General features: G+C 40.8%; 3 protein-coding genes and 1 non-coding gene across 5 annotated transcripts; 1 reads left to right on the top strand and 3 right to left on the bottom strand.

The window, feature by feature from the left end:
* Nucleotides 1-547: 547 nt before the first annotated feature.
* Nucleotides 548-3,838, bottom strand: dusp22b (dual specificity phosphatase 22b). The gene is made up of 7 exons (XM_068749029.1): nucleotides 3,708-3,838; nucleotides 3,347-3,380; nucleotides 3,161-3,243; nucleotides 2,552-2,601; nucleotides 1,716-1,790; nucleotides 1,380-1,551; nucleotides 548-1,205 (listed from the first exon to the last, which is right to left on the bottom strand). Exons 1-7 carry the CDS (start codon nucleotides 3,726-3,728, stop codon nucleotides 1,065-1,067), a joined length of 576 nt encoding a protein of 191 aa, XP_068605130.1. The 5' UTR covers nucleotides 3,729-3,838; the 3' UTR covers nucleotides 548-1,064.
* A 6,821-nt stretch (nucleotides 3,839-10,659) lies between these two features.
* On the bottom strand, nucleotides 10,660-10,751 carry trnar-ucu (transfer RNA arginine (anticodon UCU)). Its single transcript is given in 2 exon segments — nucleotides 10,660-10,695; nucleotides 10,715-10,751. It is a non-coding gene; the product is annotated as a tRNA-Arg (tRNA).
* A 227-nt stretch (nucleotides 10,752-10,978) lies between these two features.
* Nucleotides 10,979-12,841, top strand: bag1 (BCL2 associated athanogene 1). 2 transcript variants are annotated; one of them, XM_068748640.1, is made up of 7 exons: nucleotides 10,979-11,050; nucleotides 11,776-11,904; nucleotides 11,998-12,080; nucleotides 12,157-12,270; nucleotides 12,374-12,481; nucleotides 12,563-12,625; nucleotides 12,706-12,841. In XM_068748640.1, exons 1-7 carry the CDS (start codon nucleotides 11,005-11,007, stop codon nucleotides 12,796-12,798), a joined length of 636 nt encoding a protein of 211 aa, XP_068604741.1. In that variant the 5' UTR covers nucleotides 10,979-11,004; the 3' UTR covers nucleotides 12,799-12,841. The 2 variants fall into 2 exon arrangements, with proteins under 2 accessions (XP_068604741.1, XP_068604742.1); XM_068748641.1 differs by having other exon boundaries at nucleotides 12,563-12,610; nucleotides 12,706-12,812.
* Nucleotides 12,842-12,857: 16 nt separating this feature from the next.
* On the bottom strand, nucleotides 12,858-15,375 carry myl12.2 (myosin, light chain 12, genome duplicate 2). Its single transcript, XM_068748642.1, has 4 exons — nucleotides 15,276-15,375; nucleotides 14,665-14,873; nucleotides 14,316-14,477; nucleotides 12,858-13,795 (listed from the first exon to the last, which is right to left on the bottom strand). The coding sequence occupies exons 2-4, from the start codon at nucleotides 14,846-14,848 to the stop codon at nucleotides 13,623-13,625; spliced, it is 519 nt and encodes a 172-aa protein (XP_068604743.1). The 5' UTR covers nucleotides 14,849-14,873; nucleotides 15,276-15,375; the 3' UTR covers nucleotides 12,858-13,622.
* Between the last annotated feature and the right edge of the window lie 150 nt (nucleotides 15,376-15,525).

Here is a 15,525-nt window from a genome sequence, read left to right as displayed (position 1 = left end):
AACTCCTACATATGGTGGAATATACTTCTGACAACTTAAGTGGCTTCTTGATATTCACCCTGTCAAAGCTGAACAGAGGTGTGTGTGTGACTAAAAGAGTTAAAATATTAACCATTAAATGACTATCAACCATTCATTTAAAAACCAGCTGCGACTGCCACTTACCTCTGACTATTTGAGTTCCACTGCCGAAAGCGATTCTCAAACGCTGTGCCGCACACATAAATGTTATTACATCTTGATTTGTCACAGGGAGGAGCCTGTCAGTCTTCAAGTGGAGATGTGGCAGCAACCTGGTGGTTATTTCTGTGAAACGCGGCGCCCACACAGAGCAGCAGCGGGGAATACCTTTAGTGGCACCTTGAGCCGACACCAGGACGGAATGGAACAATTATCTGTACTTATTACCGACACTTAAATGTTACCTCACCTACTTTTACTAAAAAAAAAGACTGTATGTCAGCCAAGTTTCCACTGACATGAACGTTTTTATTTACATAATGTCAGAATATCAGTAAAATAAAAATACCAACATTAGTCTACTCTCTTAGTATTACTGCCCTCCAATGGACATTCACACATATTACAGATAAGTGTATTCAGGGGCTCGTTCTATGCGTTTCACCGTGAGCAAGTCGTGTTTATAATGTTTTATAGTCTCTTTGGAGTTTTTGATGACACCATGCATGACCTCCCCGCTGCATCATACAAACAGGAAGGCAACCAGGAAACAGGCATGAGCTGAGAACAGAATGTGTCTTATCACCTTGCATATAGCAAACCACCACCGACCAGCAACCCCCATTAGACACTGTTTTTGAAGATTTTATTTCATTAATAAAATAATCATGACAGGGCAAAACAAAAAAGTTCAATATTAAGATCTAGAAAAAAAAATCCATTTGAACAGTCAACAATATTAAGTATTAAATAAATGATTTCTTCCAGTGCTCTTGTCCATGATATTTAGATCCCAGGAGCGATACGGATTCTGACTATCAAAAGCAGTTCCAGATATCCACAGCTAGTGCTGAGCTACGTTCTATTTCTTCAAAAGATGGAGGTCATATGTCCTCTGGTGGAGTACATGTCTGTGTTTTTACCTTATCACCACTGACTTTACATGCCCTGACAAGCAGTTCACGTATATCAGCCTCGTCATTGAAGGGGTTGTCCTTGTATTCCATTTGAAACCATTCTCTGAACTACAAGAAAAGAAAGAAATCAAGAATCTTACTTTTTTTTTAATAATAATAAATATTTTTTTTTTTTTTAAAGCTAAACACAAACTGTGTACTCATTCTTGGACTTCTATGTACAAGAGTTGTTGAATATATACTGCACATCTTGCCTTCACACTAAGCTCCTATAGAACTCACGTGATCAGCTTGAGTATCCTGGAAGTCCTGCAGCTGTTGCTGGAAGCCGAGGTTGGGGCCAGCACAGGGCCGGACTACCTTCACTGCAGCCAGCGCCTCCTCCCAGCCCAGGCCGGTCGCCGTCATGATGTAAGCTACCACCAGGGTGACGCTGCGGGACACCCCGGCTAAACTACAGAGGATAGAGAAGAAAAATCAAAAAAAGTAATCTAAGAATGAATATGGTGCAGAGGAGGTTACACCTGACAGTCATTTTATTCACTTTTTAATTCAGCCTAAGTAAACACAGACTTGTGTAATTCTCTTCGTGATGTGACAAGTAATCTTTGCTCTCACCAGTGAACGAGGCAACCTTCTCTTTTCAGGCGGGACTCGTGCATGAACGTGATGCTTTTTTTAAAGTGTTTCGTCCTGCGGAGCATTGAGGTGTTGTAAGAAGACATGGCCGCATTAAAATCACCAAGAAGACCTGCAACCACGTGCTGTCGGTTTTAGACTTGGTGTCACGTTTCAGAAAACAGTCGGCAAACACCTCACGCTGAGGTGAGGTGTTTGCCGACTTGTTCTCCTAAGGGCGGCTTATAATCATATTTACAGTTCACGATTGTTACCTCTACTCTGCCAGCTTCCTCTTCCTGGCAGCAAGCTCTGCCAGCATCTGCACTGCCTTCCTCTTCCCTCCCGCATGCTTGCCGTGAATTCGTGAAGTGAAATGCTAAGAGATTTGTCTGCATCGTTTCATATTTATACAATTGCCACATGCGCGCTAAAGTTTTTTAGATTTTTCTGTTCACAGAAAACACATTGTGAAACTGAGTTGACAAGGTAGTTACTCAATAAGAGCAATAACAAAATAAGGCGCCTAGCCCCCTAAACATTTCTCACAGATTCGGTTGATTTACAGAATTTATCCATTTGAATTAAAATCAGAAAAAGGTCCACTGAGCAGCAGAAAATCACAATTATATCAAGGTTCACCACCCACATATTAGTTTTTCTTCCCCAGTACATTGGAAACAACTATATTTTTAGACATGTAGTATCAGGTTTACCTTACAAAAGATATTTGCAAGTATCTAAAAGAAGATTAACATCAGATATAAGTGGTGCCGTCGCTCCTGCAGCCCCTCATTGGATCGAGCTGTTGCTGTGCGACACATTTTGGTACTTACAGGTCTTGTGTGGGAATGTCAGCTGCTGAAATGCAGAGATAGGTCATCTCCTGTCGGACACACAGAAATAAACAGGAAGCGGGAATTAACCGCTGCACACGATTACGCTTTTGATCTAGTGCGCGTTGGCTTTGAACGCAAATACAGGCTGCGATGTTGTATTTGGAAGGATAAGGATGATTCCCAATACATTTTCAAAAGTGCAAACTGTAAAGGCAGCTTTTACTCTTTGAGCTACCAGAGAAGCGTGAAACGCAAACCACTGAAAGACAAAATGACGAGGATGAGCACAGTCCTCAGTCGCCTCCACCCAGCCTGACAGAATAGTCAATGTTCTAATAGTCAATAATTCATTCACCACAATACTACAATCATATGATTTAAAAATCTCGGGATTATTATTGATGCGTTTCAGATTATCGTCTGCTCAGGAGGTAGCGCGGCACATTTTCCTGAACTACTTGCTCGACTGGTTTCCCGACTGCATCAATGCAGCCTTGTTTGCTTGACGACTGTGCTTAAACGTTCGAGTTGCACATCGCAATGAAGGAGTCACGTATGAGAAGATGGTGGTGGGGTGTGGTGGGGTGTGGGGGGGGGGGTTCTCACCTGGAGGCTGGGGGAAGCACTGTCGTAAATGGACAGGATGTGCGTGATGTTGTTTCTCGCCAACTGTTCTCGGTCTCTTGCATCTGAGGAGCACAAATAGAACCCGTGGTCACGCGTCGTCCTGCACGAGATGCTGAGGAAAAAAGGGGGATTCACGACAAACAACCGAAAACCGGAGGCACACACCTCTGATATTCCCCAAGTACAGGTCAGGTAGAACCTGCGTGGACACAGATACACAGATTAAAAGTAAGCATGGTCAGAGCATCCTCGATATATCGTGACGTCACGATATCCGTCTGACTCAAATGGCACCTTGAATGGTCCATGCAGAGAGTGAATATTACAGGCTAAAGCTGAGCTCAAACATTAACTCGAGTAAAACGCGCGTTGAACTTTGACACGCAGACTGCAGAAGGGAATAATAGTTAAAGTACTTTCTGTGAAACACCGTTAAAAACATCAAGCGTTTGATCGCCTCGTTGAAACACCGATTTCGACTCGTATGTTTGGAGAGCAGCAAGCGAGAACATTTCGATGATCGTACCTTATTGATGCCATTACCCATGCTGGGGAAAGCTGTTTGGAAGACAGCAGTGAGAAGAAATGGCTCTTGACGTTCCTTCCCGTTTTAAAACACTCATCCAGCGTCCCAAACCTCCTGACGCAAATACTGTGGCTCCGCGTCCACGCCCCGGTGAGAGCGACGCAATTGTTCCTGCAGCCCGTGTTGAATTGTGGGATATGTAGTTCTCGTCTGTTTGTGGCGGTGGCTTTTTTTTTCTTTTGATATATGTGAGCAGAATTTTATTATCCGTACTCTTTGGCCTGATGACAGAATATAGCTGACCTAAAAAATAGTTTTTAAGATCAGAAGCTCAAAGAAAAAAAAACACTACTGTATTGAAAACACTTCTACTGCGTGACAAAGGATTATTATTATTATTAATAATAATGCATTGGTTTTATATAGTGCTTTTCTGGACACTCTGTGCATTATGCATTCACTCCATACTTGGTCAGATTTTATTAGGTATTAAAATGAATGAGGAAGAACTGTTTTATTTGAGAGAATAATCTTGAGATCCTGCAAATACTACAGACAATTTTTAATCCCATTATGAAACGCTCCACTCAACAAAGAAACAGAATAATTAACAGGATGTACATAGTACAGATATAGATACAGAAAACAAATACTTAACAGTAATATAATTTTACAATGATACAAGTCTGTTTTTTTTTAAGTTTTCGTATTTTCATTTTATTCATTTAGATATATGTGGAGAGAGAGAGAGAGAAAGAGAGACATTTCCTAAACTAAGGTTGTCATTTATACTACTACTACTGTACTTTCTTCTTGTCCCGTGAGGGGTCGCCACAGCAAACCAACGTTCTCCACTTCACCCTGTCCTTTGCATTGTCCTGCCCAACACCAGCCACTCTCATGTCCTCCTTCACTCCGTCCATGTGCAGCAGGCTTGGTGAACATAAACTTTAGTTTATAATACATTTGTACCAATATTAGCAAAGATATTGATTGATGATTGTAATCTCTCTGAATTATAACGTGATTATTGCAGAGCGATCAAATGGCGTGGACCCACCTCGCCGGCACCTTTTACATTGATCAAAAGTGCATTCTAAATTTATGAAATGGCCAATCCTGCCGAAGGTTAAAGAAATACATTTCAAAATTATAAACAGGATTTATCCCGTGGAGTTTCCGAAGGAAAGATTTAAACTTAAAGTGGAGCAATGTTCTTTCTGCAGTAAATAAACCGTAGAACATTTTTACTTCTGCCCTGCATCACACGGTCAGACATTTAATAAAAACAAACACACCTGTTCCTAATTAACAATGCCGTTAAATAGTGTGCAGCGCCACCTCGAGGTACCATCCATTACACATGCTTTTGTAACGTCCAGGCTGGATTACTGCGTTACATTACTATCCAGTTGCCCCCCAAAAAACTAGCATGACCAGAAAAACGAGCTGAATATGTCACTGTGGATAATATTATTTGGAAGTATAACTTTAATCCAGTATTACAGTGAAAACTGCATAATAAACAGCAATAGTAAATATAGTACATAAAATATAGTACATATATATATGCCATACCATCAGAACAATCATATATCTTGTACATGTTGTATTCATACATCTGGGGTACTGCTATTGTGTAGACAGTGTAGCCCACATTCAAATAATATTGAAAATAAATTCTGGTACTGGTGTGACTCATACATTGTCCACAGCCGGATTCTAGCAGATTACAGAGCAGTTTTGTTTTTCTTTACACCCGTGCCTTGCGAGTCTGCTGTTCGCTCATATAACAAAATAGAACCATTGCCGAACTGCGAGTTGACGTGTCTCTATCAGAGCGCAACACCAGCTACAAATAAACAGCACCTCCAGATTCAAGTTGTCTATTAGTTCTCAGAAAAAAGGTGTGTGAAAATATGTGATCTTACTGAGGAACTCAGAGTCGAAGAGAGGACCGCATATTGCATATTACACCAGGAACCACAGGAACTCAACTGTTGGCTGAAAGGGATATTCTGCATTTAGTTAAATCACAATCACAACATATTTTTGAACAGTTTGGGCAGATCTTCTGCAATACTTCCCACGTTCGACTAATTTAAAGCTTCTGTGTGGATTCTCATGTGGACTTTCAAAGCATAAGGCTGTCGGAAATGTTTCCCACATATTCTACAACTGTAAGGCTTCTCACCTGTGTGGATTCTCATGTGGACTCTCAAAGCATAAGGCCGTCTGAAATCTTTCCCACATGTTTTACACTCGTGAGGTTTCTCATCCGTGTGGGTTTTCATGTGGACTGTCAACTGGCTCCTGTCTCTGAAATGTTTCCCACATGCTTTACACTCATGAGGCTTCTCACCTGTGTGGATTCTCATGTGGACTCTCAAAGCATAAGGCCGTCTGAAATGTTTCCCACATGCTTTACACTCATGAGGCTTCTCATCTGTGTGGGTTTTCATGTGGGCTGTCAACTGGCTCCTGTCTCTGAAATGTTTCCCACATGTTTTACACTCGTGAGGCTTCTCATCTGTGTGGATTCTCATGTGGACTGTCAAAGTAACATACTGTCTGAAATGTTTCCCACATGTTTCACACTCGTAAGGCTTCTCATCTGTGTGGATTCTCATGTGGACTTTCAAAGCAGAAGGCCGTCCGAAATGTTTCCCACATGTTTTACACTCGTGAGGTTTCTCATCCGTGTGGGTTTTCATGTGGGCTGTCAACTGGCTCCTGTCTCTGAAATGTTTCCCACACGTCTCACACTCGTAAGGCTTCTCATCTGTGTGAATTCTCATGTGGTCTATGCAGTGTTCATTTCTTGCAAAAGCTTTGCTACATGTGGTGCAAACATATGGTCTCCCTTTTCCATTCTTTTTGCTGTGGGATTGAAGCGTGGGCTCAAACTCAACATCCTGTTCACATGTCTCACTTCTCTTATCGTGGCTAGTAGATGCATGACAGCTGTTAGAGAACAGCAGCTGGTCAATGTCTGCTGCTCCTACCACAGAGACAATAACTGGCATGAGAACTCCAGACTCTTCCGACGCTGCATCTTCCTCAGATTTCAGGTACAGAGTCTGATCGTTGCTGTGGTCTGTTTCTTCACAAGTAGGACTCAACATTAAGGTTTCAGTCTCCTGCTTCAGTCCAAGCCGCTCTCTCTCCTGACTGGTGGGGATTTCTTCCTGCTCCTCTTTCACATGTGGAGGCTCTGGGTCCTCTTTGTCCATAGTGGAGTTCATCTCCTCCTCACAGAGCTGCTGATCAGCAGGAACCTCCTCCTGCTCCTCCTCCTTACAGACGCGTTTCGGTGGACAATCTGGAGGGCAGAAGAAATATGATGCTGCTGTGATGAAACAAATGTCGACATGCGAGCACATACGTACTTAGTCTGTGTAATTTCATTTCGGTTCTCCAGGTGATATATAGCAGTCTTTGCTGATGATCAGTTATTCCCAGTCATTTCTTTACAGGCAATCGTAGGTCGCTTTTTAAAAACTCTCTTTATGGTGAACTGAAGGCATCCTGTTCAGCTGAAATATCTGTAGACAAAATAAACAAAGTGAGACAATGTTATCTTCATGTGACAGCTGATTGTACCGTTAATTTTAAATGTGTGTATTTAAAATCAATAGAAAAGCTGAATGGCCTCTCGAAACATAAAGGTCCCATATTATACCCTTTATCCACAATTTCACGCAGTTCCAAAACACTTCTATGAAATATAATATGTTTGGTCAAAACAACAAAGAGATGCTGCAGTCTCAAACCGCGCTGCCAGAAACGCTCTAAACCCGGAAGCAAAAGGTCGTTCATAGCGAGCACACGCACATACACGCTAGCGTGTTTAGCACACAATAAAAAAATTCAATATATGTGTGTGTTTACTACAATGTATATAGAAATAAAGCAGCGCAGATTGTTGGTGTAGTCTATGTATTGTAAGCGTGCATGCAGTACTAAAATATCTAACAATGAATTAAAACACATTAAAAGAAAAGAGTCAATCCACTCAATGTTGTACAGTAAAACAGTAAACAAAAGATGTTTAAACACATTAAATTGGTTATTTAAGAACACATTAATAAAACCACGACAAAATAAACATGCCTGAATTAATTCAGGTATGTTCAACTGAGGTTCTTTCTGCGCACCTTCCATGAGAGAAAGAAATACTCAAAGCGTCTCTTCAGACGACAGAATGGCGGCTTCAACCCGCACACACACAGCATACATAGCGGAACGTGTTAAGCTAGCGCTCTCTAGCGGCGATTTTCAGGTTGGATAAAGAATAAAATATGACTCATTCCATCTCTTGAACAGATATTTATAACAACCGAACACTTTTCAGCTGTTAACTCAAACTGAGAACTTGATTTGTGACTTATGAATGAACGAATGTACATACCTGTCTCTGTACAGCTCGGCGCAGACTCAGGAGAGGGCGGAAGTGACGTAATATACCAGATTCCGTCACCGGAAGGCGCCGTAGTGCCACTAATGCACAATACATAGTTCCCACAGGTTACATACCCGGGACGCCATCTTTGCTGTCAAACTGCCTCGTTTACACAATTTCAATGAAATATTTCGACTATTTTATCCTATTTGCAGCATCATCATAAAGAGACAAAGTGACTCAGATTATCAAGAGACTATCAACACAAGATAGAGATTACTCTTAGTATTAGTGCAGCCCAACCTGGGGGGAGTGTAAGAGGCTGGCACTGATTCAAGAGGCAGGTTTATGGAGGCCCTCACTGCCTGATCAGGACCAGCACCTTCTATCTGTGCTATATGAAAAAGTAGGTGAAAATACAGGACAGATGTGGTCTTTCTTTAGTTGAATCCCTCAATGAAGTCCAAATCTGTCACTGAAGCAATCTTTTGTTTGTTATTGTGGCACTGAATACATAAATATCACACTGATGACTGGTTGAAGAAAAAAATATATATAAAAAAGGAAAATAACAAAAAACAAAAGATTTAGGAACCACAGCAATCATGAATGAGGCCCTGATCCCTCACATCCCCTGGATAATCCGTGCTTTTTAAATGAATTCCCAATCCATTGGATGCTCTCTTTTGTCAATATATTAATATACTGTGTGATATTGACATGATCCATTAAACCTCTTCCAGCAATTTCCCTGATGAAACAGAGACCCCTCCATTTCAAGTTGTTTTTTTTCAAAATTAGTCGTTAGTTTTTTATGCATATGTTTGTGTTTGCTTTCTTTATATTTATTTATATTTACATTTTTGATCACGGACGTCACTGAAGTTTCAATATGATAGAACTTCTGTTGATGTCAAGAGACTTTTGAGACTTGGATTCAGAGCCCAGAGTGCTAACCATTACCCCATGGAACCATATAACTGCTGTCTCAAACAGTGGTCCAGGAATGTGGTAATTCTTGGAATACAGAAAAGGGAAATCAGGCTCTCTTTTATTGTTTTGGCCTTGGAACTCCCTCCATAACACATTTATCTTTGGAGCAAACATTGTCAACAGTTGTTCAGTTTTGGTATTTTTGATTATGGATGTCACTGAAGTTTCAATATGCAGGACCTTTTGTTGATGCCAAGAGGCCTCTGAGAATAAACAGGTTCCACTGACACTTGAACTCAGATCGCTGGATTCAAAGCCCAGAGTGCTTACCATTACACCATGGAACCATATAGCCGCCGGCTCAAACAGTGGTCCAGGAATGTGTGGTAATTCTTGGAATACAGAAATGGTAGATTTCTTTTATTGTTAACAGACCCAATTGCAATACCCTCGCCTCCCCTTCGGCGAGGGTATTGCAATTGGGTCTGTTTGTTTGTCTGTCCGCGCGCATAACTCAAAAACTAGTAACCCAATCGACTTGAACCGAGGACTGTAATTAAAAGTTGCCAAACGAAGATCAACGTGAGTCCAGTCGTTCATTTCATTTCAGGGCTGCAACATAAAAGTCGTATCTTTTCCCATTCGGGAGCAGCAAGCCAGAGCAGGTTTGGCCCCTCTGATCCGGAAGCCCTTTTTACTGTCTCAAAAGATCCAATAGTATATCGGAGGCGAGGGTCTGCAATCTCTGATTGTCTTCCTAATTTAGTTTTGGTATTTTTGATCACGGACGTCACTGAAGTTTCAACACGAAGGACCTTTCGTTGATGTCAAGAGGCTTCTGAGAATAAACAGGTTCCACCAAGACTTGAACTCAGATCGCTGGATTCAGAGTCCAGAGTGCTAAACGTTACACCACGGAACAATATAAGTCCTGTTGCAACCAGTGGTCCGGGAATGTGTGGTAATTCTTGGAATACAGAAACGGTAGATCAGGCTTTCTTTTATTGCTACCAAGTAAGAGGTACATTCACTGCTTTTGTTAGACCTCAAGAATTCAGTCTGCATACGAAAAATGCTGTATATAAACAAAAACATTATAAAAGCTCTACAGGGAACTAAAATGTAACTTTACAAATAATGAATGGGAAGTCATTAGTAGGGCAAGTCAGTCATGTCCTCAGACACATCTAAAAGCACTTAGGCTGCGCCGTGCTGTAAACGCGGCGCTGTCCATGGTTCTGAACGCGGCGCTGTCCGTGGAAGGTGGGGCCTCTCCCCAGCCAATCTTACATACCTGGTTATCTGTGGTATGTGACGTCATTAATGAGACGTTCATGGAAATCAGTAATAGCAATAATACAATAAATGTTGTGTCTTCCTAGTGTAGTGTCAGCATGTAATCACGTTGTGGACTTCTATCAGGTATGGAAATTCCCTACAGCCGTCACAATTTCAACTTTGTTCAAGTTGTATATCTTTCTTGATAGTTCCATATAATTTTATTTTGCAATAATTCCACCTTTTCAACAAGATTATTTAATTTCTGGGACAGTTCTGTATTGTTTTCACTGTCAGAAGTTATTTTCATTTGCATTAAAGCGATTTAAGATAAAAGTGCGACTCTGGTGGGACTCGAACCCACAGCCTTTGAATCACTTCTCAAGTGTTTGACTAGAAGTCCAATGCGCTATCCATTGCGCCACAGAGCCGGCATTACGTGTTGGCATACAGTTTGTTGGTTTATAAAAACGTCCGTCAGATGTTTTGGGATATGATTTGTTTTTCAGGGTTTTATTGTTGCTCCATTTACTTTAGTGTGGGTGTATATTTGTTGTTTTAAGTGTACAGTCCCATTAATAAAAATTATTCCAATTGTTACACGCGATAACTGTTTCCGGGTTGTTCCGGAAGTAATTAGCACCTAGCTACAGTTAGCAGTGTTTCTTGCGTTGTGATAGAAGGATGCAAAAAATGTCTGAAGCAACGATGACAGTGACAGTTGCATACGGTAACATAATTTTGCATGATGCTGCGCGATAATTATAAGGATAATATATTTGTGAAACAGTAAGCATACTAACGTTAGACCAGCTACAAATGATTTAGCTAATGCAGCTAGCACTTTCTAAATCTGCCAGTATCTCAACTTAAGCAATGTTAGCTTGTTAGACTTAATGCTTCAATACACTTCTAACCCTTGAATGTGATATAACCCATAATCACAAATTGTAATTTTTTTATTAAACTGATGCACTGTAACTTGTAAATGCGTTTTCTGCAAAATTTAGAATGCACGCTTTGTCATCCTTGCGTCATAAAGCTCCAGAGTAACATTTACTAATTTTCATATATATTTATATATATATAGAGAGAGAGAGAGCCACACACATGGAACAACATGTAGTGTGTGTAGTATACAGTAACAACTCTACCGAATACAGACAGGAGACACCAGAGTCAAGATGGAGGACAACCTCCTGACAAAGTGGTGGTGATATATGTAGCAATCCCGAGCGATAGCAACATCAGGAAAAAATAATATGAAAAGCTCGAGAAATACCAAGGGCTGAAGGAAGGGCTGGAAAAAATGTGTTGAGTGAAGGCAACCGTGGTGTCAGTAGTGATCGGGAGTCGGGACACACACACAGGAGCTTTCAAAATAAGCACAGTATGATTTTATACTTCTGGGACATTATTTGTTGCTGCAACTGTAATTTCTTTCTCCCACTCAAGGATCTACTAAACACAGCATCACACTACCTGACCAATTTGATGGCAAGGGTCCAACTGTCAAAGACCTCTCAGATGCTCTCACTCAAGTGACTGGAGTCCCACAGGCTTCACAGAAAATATTTTTTAAAGGTACATTTAGGACGCTCATTTTTTATTTTAGCCATTTAAATCCTGTATCACATATCTTGCTCAAACCTTGTCCTAACTATCCCGGCATCTCAGGAAAATCACCGAAGGATATGGAGGAGCGTCTGTCCAGCTATGGAATAAAGGAGGGCTGCAAACTCATGATGATAGGAAAAAGGGTAAGGCTTTTACATTATTGTGCCTTTTACATGCAACAGCATATGTAATCAGATGCTATCAATAATCTATATGCAGAACAGTCCAGAGGAAGAAGCTGAACTAAAGAAGCTGAGAGACGTTAAGAAATCCGTGGAGCAGACAGCTAAAAAGCTGGAAAAAATAGATGGGGAGCTGACTGGACTCAAAAACGTATGAATACTATAAACAAAGAGCCCACATACTTGTACTTGCAAAATATCCCTGAATTTGTTTGTTTTAGTTAAAATCTTAACGTGGCCCATTTCATCCACAGGGCTTCCTGGCCAAAGACCTCCAAGTGGAGTCATTGGGCAAACTCGATCACAGAGTGAAAATAGCAGCCGAACAGTTCATGAAGATTCTGGAGCAGATTGATGCTTTGGTAATCCACTGTGGCTGAGGTGGACATTCAGGTGTGCATCCGTTTCGTATCTATCATAACAAACGTCTCCTTCTTTAACAGAGTGTCCCTGAGAATTTCAGTGACTGCAGAATGAAGAAAAAAGGACTGGTAAAGACTTTGCAGGTTGATTCCCTTTTTTGGGTTGTTTTTGCAGATAATACTGGGAAAGTTTTATAACGTGTGATTATTTTCCTTCCTAATAGGAATTCCTGGCCCAGTGTGACAAGATCGAGGCTTGTATAGCAGACCACCTATCAAAGATTCAGTCGAAAAATGCCGCCCTGGCGGACTACTAGCACTACCAAGTCCTGTATCTTGTGGCAACATGTACAGAAAATCTTTATTTATTGTGGATGTGATGGATATGAAATACTGCATTACAGAGACTGCGGTTATCTGTGTCGGTCCTGCGTCCAGCTGGAAAACATTCTCAGATTTTAGTGTCTGCCAGAGGAACCTAGCAAAGAACACAAGTGAAGTTGGATACTGATGTCAGTCTGTGGGACCCTCGGCTACTGCCTCGGTTTGTTGCAAAGATGCTGATTTTTGGGTTGACATCATCAACCCAGGTAAATTATGTTTGCCACGAAGTTGGGAAAATTATTTCCTGAAGGACCTCAATTGCATTTTCTTCTATCAGGAAAGTATATTAAAATGATGATAGAGCATTGGTCAGTCGTTCTATAAATAATTGAATTCTAGTAATGACTGCAGCACTAACTACTCTTAACATTGAGAACAAGTCCATTTTGAAACAGTGAAAAAGGCAGTAATTAATCTCAGAACATAATTTAATATTGAAACTTTTCGGTTTCCACAAAAGAATTGAGACAAACCATTTGCAGTAAGACCCCTTGTTTCTGTGCTTCCAGTGTACCCTACAAGGGCTGCCTCCTTTGTAATACTTTAAAAACACCCTATAATGGTGATTTCACAGATTTGCAAGTGAGTTTAGAGAATACGGATGTGTTGGAGGGGTTCCAACAAGCAGCTTTAACAAATGACCTTGAGTGAAGTATTGCACAGTGAAGCTTGCCATTAGCTAAATAACAATACAACTGTTAGATTCCTTAAATATACACACAAAATACAGAATAAACATCATCCCATTCTGCTCCTGCTAATCATCTTTGTCCTTTGCACCGTGCTTAAGTATGCGTGTGAATGCCACGTAATTGAAGTTTCCTTTCTTGTCAATGGGAGCTTCTCGGAAGAGCTCGTCCACTTCTTCATCTGTAAACCTGTCTCCCATCGTGGTGAGCAGCTCCCTCAAGTAGTCCTCCTGGATCACACCTGTGGAAGACACGTTTCATTCAACAAACCAGAACATCATGCACCGTGTGCTACTGTTATTAACATCAGTCGTTTGCAATTGGAAACAGTTTCTTCTTAAGAAATCACCAGTTTTGCGTTAGACATATATGTGATTAACAAAAAACATTGAATATGTCAAACATCCCTTTGTGGGGTCATTCTTTTTAATGTGATATTTATATCAAATATTAAAAAACAGAAGTAATATTTCTTGGAACTTGTCTTTGAAAATCAACCTGAACCACTTCAATATCTGTAAAAGCAATGTTTTGATACATTTTTTAATCATGTAAAGAAAGAATATTTCAACAAGGAACAACTTTTATGATTTAAATGTATGAATTCAGAACAGGAGATATTTCCCTGACTTGGAGTATGAATCTTATTAAAAAAATATCTGTACTATAGCAAACACGTCCTAAAGGGCATTAGTGCTGGAGAAATTGAAAGATAACACGACATACAGTGTACATACAAATTACATGAACGTTCAGCTCACCAGTGCCCTCCTCATCAAAGCAGGCAAAAGCATTACGGATCACATCCTCGGGATCGGTGCCATTCAGCTTCTCTCCAAACATGGTCAGAAACATGGTGAAGTTGATTGGACCAGGTGCTTCATTCATCATCGTCTCCAGGTACTCATCTGTGGGGTTTTTACCTTTAGAAAAAGTTCACGTAATGAGGATTTATGAAACTCAGCCATTACACATACCTACTGAAAACTGGTTTCCAAATGTGTTTTTTTTTAAATCCATCTTTCATTTCTTAATCTTTGTTCAAGTAAAAAGTGTAAGAGATTTACTTTTAAAGACCGTGGATGCGTCTAAACGCGCCACTACGTTTACCTAGCGAGGCCAACATGTCGTGAAGGTCTTCTTTGTCAATAAAACCATCTCGGTTTTGGTCGATCATGTTGAATGCCTCCTTGAACTCCTGAATTTGGGACTGGTCAAACATAGCAAACACATTGGAGGTGGCACGCTGAGGACGCTTCTTGGTGTTCTTTCCCTTGGCCCTTTTGCTCGACATGTTGGCGGTTGGCAGATTCCCTCTCCTGTGACAGATGACATGCAGACATTCAACAAGGCTCATTCTCATTCTGTAAATCCCTATTGTCACATGTGCTGTATTATTCCACAATACAGATTCATGTTAGCATTAGCCTGTCAGATTAGCTGGACTAAAAAAAAAAGCGACCTGGAAAATGAATTATTTTTTTTTTTTTTAATCGAGATGAATGACGCCTGGTTTGCAACATAACTGGTTCTCTGTTAACTTCTTGAAGCACCCCAGATGTCGGTAACTAAAAGTTTATATTGTTAGCTAGCAATACATTAGCCAGTTAGTGCAGCGCTGCCCGAGCTAGCTTTCTGCAGCTAGGACGAGTTAGCAGAAACATGCGTAACTCAATGCGTAAAACAAAATACAACAGATATAGTCAAACTCGCTCGCTCACCGAAGATAATGAAACAGTTATTGCCAAATTGCTTCGCACACAACACCAGGAGGGCATCGACGGGACGACGGAGAGGTCGCGTCCGGGTTTTAGTTCCGCCTTCACAAACTGACCAATCACAGCACAGCTGGGAGGAAACGACAACCCGGAAGACTCCTCGTGATCCGCTTGTTTACCTATTCTAACATTGGACCCAAGCCAGAGACTATAAAAGAGTGACATTAGTATTTATACACTAATGCAACAAATA

The sequence above is a fragment of the Brachionichthys hirsutus genome, chromosome 15 (genome assembly GCF_040956055.1).
Source record: "Brachionichthys hirsutus isolate HB-005 chromosome 15, CSIRO-AGI_Bhir_v1, whole genome shotgun sequence".
NCBI classification, from domain to species: domain Eukaryota; kingdom Metazoa; phylum Chordata; class Actinopteri; order Lophiiformes; family Brachionichthyidae; genus Brachionichthys; species Brachionichthys hirsutus.
The sequence above is the reverse complement of the archived record's forward strand: the minus strand, read 5'-3'. Positions and strand labels throughout refer to the sequence as shown.

Bases quoted from the DNA above. Each gene is read 5' to 3' on its own strand.
- dusp22b (XM_068749029.1), bottom strand. From the start codon at position 3,728: ATGGGTAATGGCATCAATAAG. The intron at 3,381-3,707 runs GTACGATCATCG...GTGTCCACGCAG, and splicing joins TGGGTAATGGCATCAATAAG to GTTCTACCTGACCTGTACTT. The intron at 1,206-1,379 runs GTGAGTTCTATA...CTTTTCTTGTAG, and splicing joins AGGATACTCAAGCTGATCAC to TTCAGAGAATGGTTTCAAAT.
- bag1 (XM_068748640.1), top strand. From the start codon at position 11,005: ATGCAAAAAATGTCTGAAGCAACGATGACAGTGACAGTTGCATACG. The intron at 12,081-12,156 runs GTAAGGCTTTTA...ATCTATATGCAG, and splicing joins TCATGATGATAGGAAAAAGG to AACAGTCCAGAGGAAGAAGC. The intron at 12,626-12,705 runs GTTGATTCCCTT...CCTTCCTAATAG, and splicing joins GACTGGTAAAGACTTTGCAG to GAATTCCTGGCCCAGTGTGA.
- myl12.2 (XM_068748642.1), bottom strand. From the start codon at position 14,848: ATGTCGAGCAAAAGGGCCAAGGGAAAGAACACCAAGAAGCGTCCTCAG. The intron at 14,478-14,664 runs GTAAACGTAGTG...CTTTTTCTAAAG, and splicing joins CGACATGTTGGCCTCGCTAG to GTAAAAACCCCACAGATGAG. The intron at 13,796-14,315 runs GTGAGCTGAACG...TGTCTTCCACAG, and splicing joins CTTTGATGAGGAGGGCACTG to GTGTGATCCAGGAGGACTAC.